General features: G+C 37.1%; 1 protein-coding gene across 3 annotated transcripts in view; it reads right to left on the bottom strand.

Moving 5' to 3' along the window:
* The window catches only part of LOC107582397 (claudin-19-like), a 13,417-nt gene extending 3,736 nt beyond the window's left edge, over positions 1–9,681 (bottom strand). For all 3 annotated transcript variants that reach the window (XM_016268226.1, XM_016268227.1, XM_016268228.1), the window contains exons 1-3: positions 9,008–9,681; positions 2,556–2,720; positions 1,995–2,079 (exon numbers count right to left, since the gene is read on the bottom strand). In XM_016268226.1, the coding sequence (XP_016123712.1) occupies positions 1,995–2,079; positions 2,556–2,720; positions 9,008–9,230 (473 nt within the window). In that variant the 5' untranslated portion in view covers positions 9,231–9,681. The remainder of the gene's footprint in view (positions 1–1,994; positions 2,080–2,555; positions 2,721–9,007) is intronic.
* Positions 9,682–16,164: the final 6,483 nt, after the last annotated feature.

A 16,164-nucleotide genomic window follows, 5' to 3' on the forward strand; every position in this document is an offset into this window, starting at 1 on the left:
ATATATATATTAGGACTGTCAAGTGATTAACATTTTTAATCTATTTAATTATATGATGTGCTGATTAATTATTCTAATTAGTCACATATCAAATTTGGCTGAGAAATTACTTAACTACTAAATAAAACAAGCTGAACCAAGGTCAGCATTATTAGCAATAGCAACAGCCCTAAATTAGATTTTTTTTTATATATTTTATTCTAATTTATTGAGTAAATAAATTATAGTATTACCGTAAACCATTTTTGGCAGTCCAAAATGCATATTTAGGCAGCTTCAAAGTATATCAAATACATTTTATATATAGATGTAAATTTCAATAATAATTACAAAGAAACAGCAACTAACACATTAAATTAAAGTAGAAATACTGAAATTGTATTTTATTGTAAGAGGTATACAATAATCTGTTCTTTGTTTTATTCTTAGGAAAATAATTTTTGCCGTGTTGGCTAAAATAAAATAAAAAACATCTAAATATATTTCATTTATTTGATTATATATTAAATTATATGTATGCACTTATATAATGTATTTATAATTTATAAATAATTTATAAATAATGTATGTGTATATTTATATGTATTATACATATGTTTTATTTGACTTTTTAATGTAATTTTTTATATTTCATTTTAATAAATTTTTATTTTATTACCTGTTTTTACCAGTGACATTTGATAGGTTCATAATGAATGAGAATTATCTCTTTAACTGATAAAAAAAACCAAACAGTTTCCCTCATAATTTTAAAGGGGTCATATGATGTGATTTCAATTTTTCCTTTCTCTTTGGAGTGTTGCAAGCTCTTGGTGCATAAAGAAGATCTGTAAAGTTGCAAAGACTAAAGTCTCAAATCCAAAGAGATATTCTTTATAAAAGTTCAGAGTCAGCCACGCCTACCTAAAACGGCTCGTTCTAACACGCCCCCACATGTCTACTTCACTATGTGGGAAGATTTGCATAACGCCGCCCAAATGTTCACGCAAAGAAAGAAGGCGTAACATTTATTCTCGCTGTAGTATCGTTGACGCTGCAGCCATGTCGTGAAGATGCTGTGTGCTTCGTTGTGAAAGCAAAACTACTTTGTTTGGCCTTCCAAAAGAGGACGATGTCTGCTTCGTCATGCCTAGAGCTGATCTGTGCTGGTCGCTGAGACAATACAACAACCTTCACCGTGGACAAAGCGGAGTTCAGCCCGGGGTCATCACATGTGGTTGCCGCTCATTCGTCGGATCCGCCGGGCGCGCCATTCTCGACCCTGCCGCCTCAGCTCACTCTATCCCAGCCTCACTCTAAGCCGGGGCTTCCCCTCACGCTAGGCCGCTGTGTTTTTCGTTGTCAAAGTGAAACTACTTTGTTTGGTCTTCCAAAAGAGGACACGACTACAAATCAGTTGTATTTACAACACTGTTCACAGTCTGTAAGTACGTTTTCATTTAAAGGATTTGCCACTGATGATTCAAACACGAGTTTTGGGCAGTAGAGTAGCACTTGTTGTTTGTCATTTCTCTGATCACAAATGCAGACAGAGTTTTATGTTTACGCGGCGCGATGCAATGCAACGCAACGCGTAAAAAGACAGTATAAGTTATTTTAATCAGTAATTATGTCCCCACTGGATGCAACAAATGCCTCGTTTGTAATGGGTTTTAATGTTTTTGTCTCATCACTCCGGCCGGACACGGCATCAACAGTATGGTGAGGGGCGTAACATTTCCGTCTCACGCTTGAGGTATTCGGCCAATCACAACGCATTGGATAGCTAGCCAATCACAGCACACCTCGCTTTTTCAGACCGATGAGCTTTGTAAAAATCGACGCGTTTCAAAAAGGCGGGGCATAGAGGAGAAACAATAATGTACAGTGTGTGGAAAATAAAGTGTTTTTTTTACTTTAAACCGCATAAACACATTTCGTTACACCAAATACACAAAATAATGTTCTTTTTAGCAGCATCATATGACCCCTTTAAAATCTATTAATGGTCCTACCTGGCATTAATTGGCGTATTCGGGTCAAAGAAATGGTAGGAGACCTGTGTGGCGTACCAGGACACAGCCACCAGCGTACACAAACCTAGACATGATAGAAATCACAGTCTTAGCACTGTCATTGAGTACATCTCTGTTTGTTTACTTTCAACCTTTGCAGAAAGTGATAATGTGACCAGACTAGCCACTTCCTTTTTACTCCTGAATGTCAGATGGGTCAGAAGTGATATAGCATCCGAGGACCAAAACAGACCTCAAGAATGTGGAGGCTAATGGAGGAATGTCAATTTATTCTCCAAAACTAAATGATTTACTGGACTGAGGTATGTGTGACACTGACCTAGATAACACAATTTACTCATTCTTAGCACAGTAACACTTGTGTAGAGAGTAGTAATGACTTTGTTTATGTTTTCACTCCACGTTTCTTAGTAGGTTTACTGGTATGATCATCTCAAACCAATCCAGTGTATTACAAAAAGAAATGTTCATGTTTTTTATTAGAAAACACAATTTTACATATTCTCACCAAACGTGTTTAGCGTGGGGTTGGAGTCTCACCTGAGAGCAGGAACAGACTCCCACCAGAGATGGCGATCTTGCTCTTGGTGGATGGGTTGTTGTCACCCACCTTTGTGCATTTCATCCCGACCACACTCACAATGATAGCAATGAATCCCATCAGCACTGAGATCACCATCAGAGCTCGACACGTCTGAATGTGGACTGGAAAAAACACACATAAAAGCAGAGAGTTTAAGTGGGAACTCAAAATTAAGGAATATTCATTGTGAGTAATTCTGACCAAAAATTTCCCACACTGCAAATCATAGTCTTAATCCATTTTATATGTATGTATGCATATATATATATATATATATATATATATATATATATATATATATATACACAGATCCCGGATAAACACTGCAAAGAAATCTCACAGAAGGATTATACACACATAACCACCAGCACATTAAATACATATATATATATATACACACATATGTATATACATATATTTTTAAGACGTTTTTCATCTCATCAAGGCTGCATTTTTTTGATCAACAATACAGAAAAACACAGTAAAAATACAGTTTTGTATTTTAGTATACTTTAAAATGTAATTTATTCCTGTTATGCAAAGCTGAATTTTCATCAGCCATTACTTCAGTGTCACATAATCCTTCAGAATTCATTCTAATATGCTGATTTATTATCAGTGTTGGAAACAGACGTGCTGCTTAATACTTACAGCTTAAACTTACTTTTCAGAAGAATTTGTTTTATATTTTAAGTTGAATTTGTCCATTGTCCCTTTTTTTTGAAAATCATATTTCCCATTTTACAAAAACAGCATTCTTCCATCTTAGAAACATTGCCAAGCTGATGCAGAAAAGCTAGTTCATGCATTCATGACCTCTAGACTGGACTATTGCAATGCACTGCTAGGTGGTTGTTCTGCATCTTCAATAAACAAGCTACAGGTAGTCCAAAATGCAGCGGCTAGAGTCCTTAAAATATGATCATATTACCCCAATTTTACTGTCTCTACACTGGCTACCTATTAAGTTCCGTATCAGTTACAAAATATTATTACTTGCCTATAAGGCCCTTAATGGGTTAGCTCCTGCGTACCTAACTAGTCTTCTACCACGCTACAATCCATCACGCTCCCTAAGGTCACAAAACTCTGGACTTTTGGTAGTACCTAGGATAGCAAAGTCCACTAAAGGAGGTAGAGCTTTTTCGCATTTGGCTCCCAAACTCTGGAATAGCCTTCCTGATAACGTTCGGGGTTCAGACACACTCTCTCTGTTTAAATCTAGATTGAAGACACATCTCTTTGGCCAAGCATTCAAATAATGCATCTCATAATCTTGTACAGCAGTTATATCTGATCAAATGCACATTATTATTCTTTAGCTTGGGTTAAACAAATCAATTTTGCTTGGTTGGAACAGCAGCTACGCTAATTATGTCTCTATTTGTTTCTCTGTTTTTGCGTAACTAGGATTTACACAAGCTTCAGTCTGGATCCAGAACACCTGAGAAGAGATGATGCAACCCCTCAGAGGACCTCAGATGATGCCAACCCTGAAACAACATACAGAACTCCAGAGGCGGACAGTAGTGAAGTATTTTTTACTTTACCCAAGTACATTTAAAAAGTATCTGTAGTTTATCAGAGTGTTTTTCTTTGGAAAACTTTACTTCACTACATTCCAAAGCATAATGTCATACTTTTTACTGCACTTCATTTCATAAATAAAAGTTGTTGTTTGTTTCACCTTTAATACTTAAGAACATTAAAAATTTAGTACTTTCTTGTACTCAAGTAAATCTTTGAATTACTTTTACTTGAGTAAAAGTAAGAAAGATATAGATTTCTAATGTAATAAAAGTATTAAATTATATTTAATGTGAAACGTAGTGCAGTAAAAAGTACAATATTATGCTTTGGAATGTTGTGAAGTAAAGTTTTCTAAAGAAAAAAACTAAAGTACAGACATCTGAAAAGTACTTTTACAGCAGAGTAAAAATACCTCACTACTGTCCGCCTCTGGAACTACCAAACTTTGCTATAAGTTTGACTACATCATATAATAATTGCTGTTAATAGTGTTCATCGTCTGTTTGATTACGTCTTTAATTGATTTTTCCGTACATTTCTGCCATATGTACATAAACTGACAGTCACCACTGATAAGCTACCACTAAATATTGTAGAAACTTAATTTTCTGTAAAGTTGCATTGCAACGATTTGTATCGTAAAAAGTGCTATACAAATAAACTTGAATTGAATTGAATTTTTTATCACGTTTTATGCTTTAACCTAATTAAAGTAATTTATTACTTGTTTTCTATCATTTTTCTGCTTCTACATTTGACACACCAATTATTAGGGCCTGTAAACAGAACCCTCATACTGAAAATCATATGCTGAATTTTGTATTGTTTTGCAGTAAAAAAAAGAAAAAAGAATGTATATATACAGTATATATATATACATATATATATATATAACATATACAGTATATACATGCATGCATACAATATATTAATAATATATTAATTATTATTCATGTAGTTATATTTTATAATATATAAATGTCTTTAAATCAGTTTAAAGAAGAATTTGTTTTACATTTTATTTTAAGTTTCTTTTGTCTATTTTCTTTATTTTCTATGATTTTCTTCTCACTTGTTTTAAGCATAAACATTAAGTATTTTATTTCTTATTTTCTGCCTTTTTTGTTTCACCCCAAAGTCAAAAGAAATCAATTCTATTTTGATTAAAGATTACATAACGTCTCAATGCCCCCAAAATATTAATGCTTTTCTTGTCTATTTTGAGCATTGTTTGGTGGTGATCTCTAGCTGCTCCGCTACATTAATATTCCGCAGATAACCCACACGGTGTTCAGTTCATGCATAATGCTGTAGGAGTGACATTTTTACATGTTTCACACAGAGGGGATTACTGTGGCTTTCCTACAAAGGAGGGTTGTTTTTAATGCCTGTGTATCTGCTTTTGTGTGACAACTACATGCTAACATTCCAGTTCAGCATGGATAATGACTTCAACTTCAACTCAGAATCGCACAATAGAAGCAGACCACAAATCCTTCTGAACTGTCCATGCATTGTTATGCACATTTCCTCAAAAGAAGAGTTCAGATGACCATGCAATGGGAATCACCTTTGCAGACCTTTTATTTTCAGCAGAAGCTTTGGAAGTGCTGCATCAAACATGAATCGAAGTCATAGAATAAGTATAACAGCATCTCAAAGAAGTTAAGAACTGTGGAGAGATTATCAGACGACTTTTGATGTTTGATTTATGTGTGAAGAGGCCGCCTTTGAAGCAGGATTTTAGTGCTTTATAAGAGAGGTCTTATTTTCTGGTCTTTCATCCTTGTTTTGCTTCATTTCTTGATTTGTAAGAAGAGCATTTCGCGGAGTAACACTGTGATCTCAAGGTCTGGATGAAGGGTGGAGGGTCCTCCCACAATCCCTTGTCCAGTGCCAAGGTTGGCAGTGCCTGGCACGGACGAAAGGAAGGCAAGCGCATGCACAATGGCGGAGAACATGCTTCAAGAGAAGCTGCATGTGAGGCTCGGCCATTGTCTATTGTTTGCGCTTGTGGGCTGCTTCACACATCATTGAAAACATCTCTCAATGTGTTCCTCACACAAATCACTTATTTATGACGTCATAATCATTTTTGACGCCCGTGTTCGGTGTTCTTAGCCATGCAGATATAATATTTAGAACAAAGAACCAAAAGTGAGAAAGTCTAGTTCAATTTATTAGATAACCATTGTTTGCATAAATTTAATTTCCATTTTTTTATCATATTTTTCTGGCTGTCTGCTTGCATTATAGATCGTTCTTTCCGGGTGAATGTGTTTACTTTTCAAAATCAACCTTAACTAATAGGTTTAAATGGACCAACAGTGAAAACTGAGAGTCCGTTAATGTGTTTCATTAAAACCATTGACAGCAATAGAATATATTTCACTTACATTTAGATTTTTTATTGTTTTGATGATTTTTAAAATTTCTTTTCTTTCATTTAATTACAATTTTATATATGCATACATACTTATACATATATATATATATATATATAAATAATGAATGTTAAAACATATCAAAAATATATAAGTCATCTAAGTATACAAAATGTGTGTGTATATATACATATATAGTCAGACGATAGATAGGTAAGTTTTTATTTTATTTTATTTTTAAAACCTTCTTTTTTTACAGATTAAAACCCAGTTCAGTTGTTCCTTGTCTTTTTTTTTGTGCTCATGCTTTATACTTTAATTTTTAGATTGACACACCAAAACACTATCATTTTTGTCTGCATTGCATGCAGTATTTCTTTTGGGCACGTTGCATGCGAGTTTTCTAACTTTGAATTATTGTAGCTCAAGTGTGCTTCATAGAGATGTTGTTTTATCCTAAACACTGTGTTTAGTTGTCAGCACATAATAACAGTTATTCAAGAAAATTGAGACACTAGAACTTCTGCTGAAAAGGGCAAACAATGTAAGTTTGTGGGAGGCTGTCTGTACGTACAGAAGCCAGAACATTGCAGTCACTATCCAACCAGATGACCTAAGGCTGGGAGGAGGGGGGGCAGTGGAATCAGATGGTCCCGTCACCCTTTGTGGGCCGAGGGTTACAGATTCCACCATCAGTAGTACAGTACCGAGTGCAGCCTTTGTGCACGAGCGGCGGATGTCTGTGATAGAGATGCTATGAAAGCCAAATGATATTCCACAAAACCTAACAATAATTAAGCAGAAAATGGTTGTGAAAGTTCTTTAGATGAATGTTGTCTGTCCGGTCTTATGTGGAAAGTTGTTCTTTGATGAAGCAGTGGCCATGACACATAATACTTTAGACAACATTGCTGTGGTGTTTGCTTTGGCACTTCAACAAAGCCTACGGCAATTATGACTATGATTAATGGCACTCTTCAAAGTAATAAGATGTTCTTCAATAGTTCTTTGTAGCATTTTAGGTTCAGCAGAAAACATTCTCCTTATAAAGAACCATTTTGGGCTTCTTGAGGTGACTGTATGCTTCTTTGGAGATTAAAAAAGTTCTTGATGTTGCAGTATATTTGTAGATTCTCGGTTCTTCAGTTCGACAAATTGGTTTCAGGGTATTTTAAAGCACCAGTGGATGCTCTTTGTAGAACAAAGTTCTCAAATGACATCATGCTGTCAGAACATTTTACTTTATCAGTAAGTCAGATAAAATCTGCAACAACAAATGTAGTCATCTTAGATGTCGGCAAATGTTTGTTTGCATATAATCTCTTCTAAAGAGCGATGAAGACGACCTGTGTGTTGTGTGGGGATGTGCATTCTGAACATTTCTTTGGTGTTTGCTTAAACACTGGCCTTTTCTTCTCAACACAACTGCCATTCATCACTTCAAGACAATGCGCTGTTATTAAAGCAATGATGCAGAATATAAGATGGCAAACTGTTTTCTCTGAACCATGCCGCATTTATATTACATTTTCTGCTATTGTTGTTTTGAAAGTGTCTTATAACTCTTCAGAACCATTATGTTTTGTCACTGCCTGCAATGTTGTAATATTTAACCACAAATCACAAACAGATGTGGATGTGATGCTATTTGTCATGAAAAATAAAATGTAATCCTCCCAAGCGTGCAATCATCAGCCACCATTCATAATTGATTTTTAGAGACGTCTTCTTTCCGGGACCGTCCCAGAAATAGACAAGAAGTGACTGATTCTGATTAGACGTAAGAAGTCACCACAAAATTGACAATGACAGTGGCGCTAAATGTTGATTAATCGCCATGTAATTGCATTCCATGGCATTTCAACAGTCTGGTAGAGTCAGCGCCTCACTGAGGTTAGTGTCACATAAGACTTTCATTATAATATGTCAAAACGCACATATTTGAATTTGATCGATTAAACGAGTTGATTAAATCCATGTGCACACGGCAGCTTTGTTGATTGTGCTTTTCTGCCACCAACCTCTTTTAGCCAAAGAATCTTGATTTAATTATTTCATATAAAGGTTTTTAAATTTGTGTTATATATCAAGCTTCAACATGTTTAACATACTCTTAAAAATAAAGGTTGGCATCTATGGTTCCATGAAGAACATCCATGTGATTTTTCAATTGCACAAAAGGTTCTTTAGATTATTAAAATGTTCACTAATAAAAATGGTTTCTTTTAAGATCTGATCACTGAATGGTTCTTTGGGGAACCCAAATGGTTCTTCTGATTCTTTTTTGTCGAAATTAAACATAGTTATGTCATTCCAAACCTACATGACTGACAAAAGAATGTTTTTGTTCGTACATGGAGAGACATCTTTCAAAATGTTTATGTTCCACTTTCTTTACTCATAGAGGTTTGCAGTGACATATTGTTGAGTAAATGCTGGTAGAACTGTGAACTATCCCTTTTCTATGCATTAATAACCTTTTGATTAGTACTTACCATCCAGAGAGAGCAAGGAGTCAAAGATTTTGCACTGCACCTGGCCCGTGCTCTGAGATGCACAGGACATCCACAGGCCTTCATACAAGCCCACGGCCATAATGATGGCGTCCCCTGCGTATGAGGACTGCTTCCATTGGGGCAGCACCGTAGTGGAGATGATGCCAATCCATCCACCCAGAGCGAGAAAATAGCCCAGAAGCTGAAACCCAGAGTTGGCCATTATTGTCCTTTTTAAACTTTTGTTTTAGTGTAGAATTAGACTGAGTTCAGTGAAGTTCTCCAGCCACCTGCAATTCCCTTAAGAATGTGCAAAGAAATCCACTTCACTCAGAATGAATTGAACGAGTCGAGATGAGCAGTCAAAGTCTGTCTGATTCTCGCCAACTCTTTGGTCACTCGCTGTATCCTTTTGTAGCTCTCGTTCGCTTCAGTATCTCTCATTTGGAGGCTTCCTGTGAAATCCCTTGATTTTGTTTAAAACTGAGTCCCTCAAGTTTCCTCTCTGAAGGTACCCCACTTCTGGAGGCTCTGGAACCAGTGTTCGGGGGGCCCAGGGTTGCCGTCACAATGTGGTTGAGTGCTGCTTTACTGTCTTCATAGCTGTTCTTGTCACACACCAGTGCGTCTGGATGGTGCTCAGGAGGCAGAGCAGTGGGAATAAGGGGGAAAAAGGGACGGAGAATACTTCACAGACCAAAAAAAAAAAGCCTTGATGGAGTGAATACAATGGGGGGGTGGAGTCCCAGGCCTATGATTACTCTCTGATTGGTGGTTTAGTGAAGAGAAACGCCTCCTGAAAATAGTGCAGGAGGGACTAATTAAGCCCAGATGTTACTTGTGGAGTCAACCCGCAAAAGTGGGACGTGTGATACGCCACAAAGCCCTAATTGCATAAGATTCTCAAAGTGAGCAAGTGTCTTCAAATCTTCAGAGTCACATGTGGATTAAAGTTATTGCTCCTGTGTCAGAAATGTGGCATCTGTTGGGTGAAGTTGTTTTCCCCAGTTGAATGTGTTTCTGTATTGACCCTTGTGAAGCACTACAGAGACGCATAAATCAGCGTTTAAACTGTGCTTGTTTGAAAGGAAGTGTCACCCGCACACAAAAACTCTTGCTTCTGGTGGAGATTTAGGGGTTGGCCTGTGACAGCTCCGAGGATCTCCATGGGAACCCGCTCGGTTTAATCACCAAGCGAGGGAAACACACAGCAGGTCTTGCTGCATGGAATGGAGGCGCCTTTTGGGTCTGATCACGGTGCAGTTGAACAAATTCTGACAAAACTAGAAACTGAAAATTGATTTATTTTTGTGAAGAAAATGCTAGTGATTTGTCAATGCAGCCATGTCGCCATGACGCTTGGCACTGATATTGCTAAGGTCGTCCACACTGTAAAAAAACTATTGCATTTTATTTTCAGACACTATTACTTTGAATCTATATAAAAACACATTAGGACAACAGTATTCCACCAAATGTTTATTCCAACTACCCACGTTGTTCCAAAATGGTTCCAAAAAGAAACAATTTCTTATTGAACAATTTTGCTGATTTATTACAGGTTAGTATGGAAGCACATTCCATTGAATAAAAAAAAAAACGTAATTGCTACTTTTATCTCAAAATTCTGACTTTTTCTTGCAATTCTGACTTTACTCACATTTACGAGTTTATATCTCGCAGTTCTGACTTTTTCTCACAATTCAGACTTTTTTCTTGTGAGTTTATATCTCGCAATTCTGTATTTTTTCTCGCAATGTATTGTTTATTATTGAGTTTTGCAGGTTAAATGTTAAATGTGCAACCATATAAAACTACTAACCAAGTAGTAGTTTTCGGTTTGCAAGATTATTTCTCTTTCAAAAGCAAAAATTGCAGAGTAAAGTTTCTTGGTACTGATTGAAAATTAGCTGAACAAGTAATTTGTAGTTGCCTTGATAAGAATTTATTGACTAAGACATTATGCATTTAGTGAACAAACTATTGGTAAAGTAGTGTTGCTTAGGACAGTTATTTACAGTTTTAGTTGAGAGAACTAAAACATCTTAATGCATTATGTTGCACTGATTTATAATTTTGATTTTCTCAAAAAAAAATTTTTTCAGATTTCTGACTTGCCCAAGCCAAGTCTTGGATCAATATAAAAGCACACTTCTTCTCAACAGGTCACATGATTTGAGATATATTTCATGTCTGTAGCATAAATGGTGTGGGACGAGTTACGCACCAAAGTTTAATATTAATTCCAACAAATTCCTAACACTACATATGAGCAATAGCAATAGTAATGCTTGCCTTATCAAACACCACAACTAATAAAGTACATAGAGGAAAGAGAAAGAACACAATGCACTGTCCTACATATTTGGCAAGCATAGAGCTACAGCTACAAAAACAAAAACACCACAAAAATAATCACCAGACCTCAAACTGCAATCAACTTTTGGACCATTTTAAATTAGATAATTAATCTGGCGTCTAAGAACTTTTACACAAGGGCTGTGAGCAAGGACTTATGAAAAACAAGTCATTATTTCATTGACCTCAGAGAGGTGGGGCAGTTCTGTGTTTTCCAAAACGTCTCATTAGGTTTTTCTTTGAAGAATCATCTCGAAACAGGATTAGCCCCACGGTCCATCCCGACATGGAGTCAGGGGTCGAATACTCACTCGGGGGCCCATGGGATTTGTGTTATTACAAGGAGAGGGGTTAATTATCTAGATGCAAAAGAAATGAACTTTTTTTCCAGAGACCACAAGACTGGCCGATCCATTCCTTCTTTCCATTCATCCACAACCCCATTCCTCAATACAAGTCACACATATGCACAAAGATTAATTCATAATCCCATGCACCGATCACTCCAGGGTTGCTGTTTACATTTGAGTGGGTCTCGCTGAACTATGTAGCTCAGACGAACCCTTTTACAAACAGCTCATCAGCCCATCTCTCTGCATGGATTAAAATACCATGTAATCATGCTTGTATGCGCCTGCACAAAACCCACCAGGGGTAACAAGACAGATCCAACGTTCACTGCGGTCAACGTGGGAGATAAATAGACAGATAGAAAGAGTAAATTAACTTGAACCCGCATGCTTACTTCATATTGTATCAATGTGAATAATGTTATTTTAATTTGCATAGACTACGCATAGACTTTGCATAGACTAAGACAACCTGTTTCCCACATTGGAAATGGGCATTGTGGAAAAAGTAGCATTGTGTGTTATAGGGTATTGAAAAGAATCACACTCCTTTAAAATAATCACATTTTGTTGCTTTGCACCCTGAAATGAAGACGGATACATTTTTTGTTTTATTCATCTGTATGTACTCAGTGCAACTTATAACATCCATGTGAAAGACATAACAGCAACAGCAAAAATAAATAAATAAATCAAACAGAATCACTTAGTTGGAAAAAAGATCACCCCCCTCGTAAAAATGATTTGTAAACTCAGTCAGGTGTAGCTAATCACCTTCTCAAGGGCACACAAAACCATTTGACTTTCATCTGTGATCAGCTGTGCAACACCCGCTGACTGCCATTAAACAGCTTGGAATATCAAAGTCAGTTTTTAATATAACTCCGATTGGATTCATCTTAAAGAAGGAAGTCATATATGTATAGGATGGCTTGAGGGTGAGTAAATAATGGGCTAATTTTTTTTTTGGGTGAACTATTTAAGACACAATCAACACTGTATGGTATTGAGAGATTTTGTAAATTTAAAAAAATTGTAGCTGTAATTTCACTCAACATTTACATGCTAAGCTAAGCTAAAGGTAAAAAGCAGTATGGATACAGATGGAGGTAAAGGAGACAAAAAACAGTGAAGAAACTGAAGTGGATTGCAGTGAAAGTCCCCCTCCTTCACCGGCCCAAACTTCAGCGGCTTAGGAGCTCTCTGGGAAACTTTGACCATTGAAAAGACCATCTGGTCAAGTTCACTGCTGGTTAATTATGAGACATTCAAAGGTGTTTTTCACCTCTGTAGACAGCAGACTAAAAAAAAAAAAAAAGTTACTTGCAGTTCTGACAAAATGGAGGGAATAAATTAGAGAAGAGGTTTCATGTTATTCTGCAACAATACACATATAGAATGATGTGTTTGTTGCATTAAACTTGAAATGACAAACAAAGTACAATATTATGGTCAACTGCCAAACTAATGCATTGCCGAAATTTACACAGCTATCGGTTACAATATAGTGTCCAAATTAGCCATCACTTCTCAAAAAGTTAGTCAAACTTTAGCCTGTCCGATATGTTGGAAAATGTTAGTTCTTTGTAAGAACTGAAGAAATAAATGTGACATAGATACTCAAGTTACCCAGCATGCTTTGAGGCTGGGGCAAATTTGATCTGAATACCAACTAGGACTGTAAAAGCGTATTCAGAATGTAATGCAATGCATTTGATTGTTTCTATGTTTTTAAATGTGTCCCAAAACTAATTTTTAATAGGAAAAGCTGGAATACACTACACGACTTTTAAAATACAAACAGATTTTGAAACACTAGGCTTCATAAATGGTTACAGAGAAAAGGTGGGTGTCATATACTAAACAACTGAGAATTAAGTGATTCTGAATACAACGAACTCACACAGAAACATTCAACCTCATTGCTAGGAGATGCATGACAAATGAAAACAATGTGTTCTAAAATCAGCTCAAAATATCAAACATGTTTAATATCCTCTGACTGGATGGGAACATAGTCTGAATAAAACATTTTTTTTTTTTAATCATATTTCTGTGAAGTTTGTCAGCACTGGCTTCCCAAAATGTGCAGACTGGCTCTGACTTTCTGCAGCTAGTGTCAATGACTCCAGACTGTTAATCAGGGAAAAAATCTGTGCAAAAGTAGCAAAATTGTTGGCTATTCCAGCTTTAAGATGCTAAAAAACTAAATCACATGACTGTGTCTTCAACACAGAAAACTGGTTAATGAGGTTGATGAACTAAACAAATTAGGGTGTTATCAAATTGTAAAGTGTACTCAGCCGATGTTATGTACATGTTGTTAGAAGGGTGGGAATCTTGCGATGCAATCGAATTTGAAAATCTAATATTGAACACAGAGGAAAACGATATGGAATATCCTAGATGTGTTGAGCTGAAACAATACATTTGGGCACTGAGCTGTCAGTATATTTAGTCAACAGGACAAAAGTCCGTAGTGATCTGAAGTTGTCAGTTTGATTAAAAGTAGTAAAGTGGCCAAAATCAAAAGTGCTCCATGATGTTGAGGGCAAAAAAATGGGTAAATGGGAACGGCTGTACTGGAAACAATTGTCAATCAAGCTTTACCAGAGTTACTGAAAAGAGGAAAGAGAGTTTCGAGCCTGATCAAAGAGGCTGTCTCATGTGACAGCGCCTCTTCTCATCATCGTTCTGAAACTCATATGTGGCTGTATGACCCCATTCCAGATTTGTCGTCAACCTACGCCGAGCACGAAATCCGTCCTTGCATTAAAGAAAGTGGTCAGATCCTGTCCGTTTTTCTACTCCTCTTTTTCCAGGCCCTTACAACACTAAGCTGAGCTTAAAAGTCAGCTGACGCGATCAAAGATACCAAGTCATATTCCAGCTAACGAGACCCGAGTGTTCCCGATGCATGGAAGAGACCTCCCAGAGGACGGGAACCTGCGCCATGCACTCCGACATGGGAAAGGACCGACTTCTGTGGCCCGAGCCCTATTACCCATAATTGCTTTTTCCATTGTTGTCGCCCACTCTTCCTTCTTTTGCCTTTATTGTACGCATACAGCCAATGGAAGCCTCTTGTATTCATCAGACTCGGATAGAGGGATATTTTCTTACGTCCCCCTTCCATAATGTACATTTGGAGGGTTCATGTTGAGCGTGTTTCTCAAGACATCAGTGTGCACTCAATGGCAGCGACGTTTAGAAAGGAGCGTGAACAACAGGGGTCCCTCCTTTTTGACTATGCACTTATCTATGTCTGGATGGGCTCTTTGTTTCCCGTGGCCCCTGAATTGCCTCTTCCACCTGACCGACAGAAAAACATCAGGCTGGAGTGGTGCCTATAGAAAGTTCTGCTCGAGAGTCTCCACCTGGGCTGGAGGGAGGGAGACAGTAGCCAACATCAACATGCCCTCAAAGGGGTCCAAGCCTCAGGGCAGAGCAGCTGAGTTGGACACGGGGGCTTGAAAATGGGGGATTAGAAGGGGAATGTGTTGGGCTAATCCACCATTATGTGGCGGCCCTCAGGTCTTTAGTGACCTCAAAGAGTATAAGGGCATTCTGCCGCCCAGAGAAAAACAGAATACTGTCCGAGCAATATCTAATACGGTGGGAGAATTTCTTTTCTCCTTTATTTCTGCCTCTAACTCAGGACAAGTAATACTAGACCTTGCTTTGACCTGTTGTATCCATGACAACCCAACATCTTTATTTGACAGATCTACAACCAGAAAAGACCCAGAAGAAATTGCTGATTCCCTCCTTGACTCTCTTAATGGTTCCATTAACTCTTTGCCCACCATTGACGCAATTTTTCTGGCTTTGCATGTTTTGACTGTTATATGATAGGAGGCGCTATTACACATCTTTAGAAAGTGTACCGAATGTCTGTATCAAAACACGGCGAAGAAGAAGCAGAAAAAAATAATTTGTAAGCAGATGCATATGTACAATAACGGTATCATGACATATTAAACAACATATAAATCAAATCTGCCATTACCGAATGAAATGTCAACCCAGGAAGTTATAGGGCTGTGAAGCTTTGGGGGTGTTGATGGAAGCGATCTACTCCATCTATGTTTTGATCATCGTTCTGAATCAGATCCGGATGTTGACTTTGACAAAAATGCCATTTTCTCAGCTTTTTGTTGAAAATGTTACTTTTTTTCATGAAACTCACCCATATTCAAGTGTTGATATAGAAAACAAAGAATGCTAGAATAAAACAGGTTTTTTTTTAAAAGCACAGGCTCTGTTTTTCTTTTGAAAAACTGCATGTTCAGATATTCATTCCCCAAATATTCTGGGGGCCATCAAACATTTTGTGAAGATCAAAAATGCTGGAGCTGACTGGCAAAGTGTTAAGAACCTTTAACATCCATGGAAACTTTCAATTGCACAAAAGGTTCTTTACAGTGGAAAAAGGTTCTTTTGTTTCCT

The sequence above is a fragment of the Sinocyclocheilus grahami genome, unplaced genomic scaffold (assembly GCF_001515645.1).
Source record: "Sinocyclocheilus grahami isolate Dianchi unplaced genomic scaffold, SAMN03320097.WGS_v1.1 scaffold44.1, whole genome shotgun sequence".
Taxonomy (NCBI): Eukaryota; Metazoa; Chordata; class Actinopteri; order Cypriniformes; family Cyprinidae; genus Sinocyclocheilus; species Sinocyclocheilus grahami.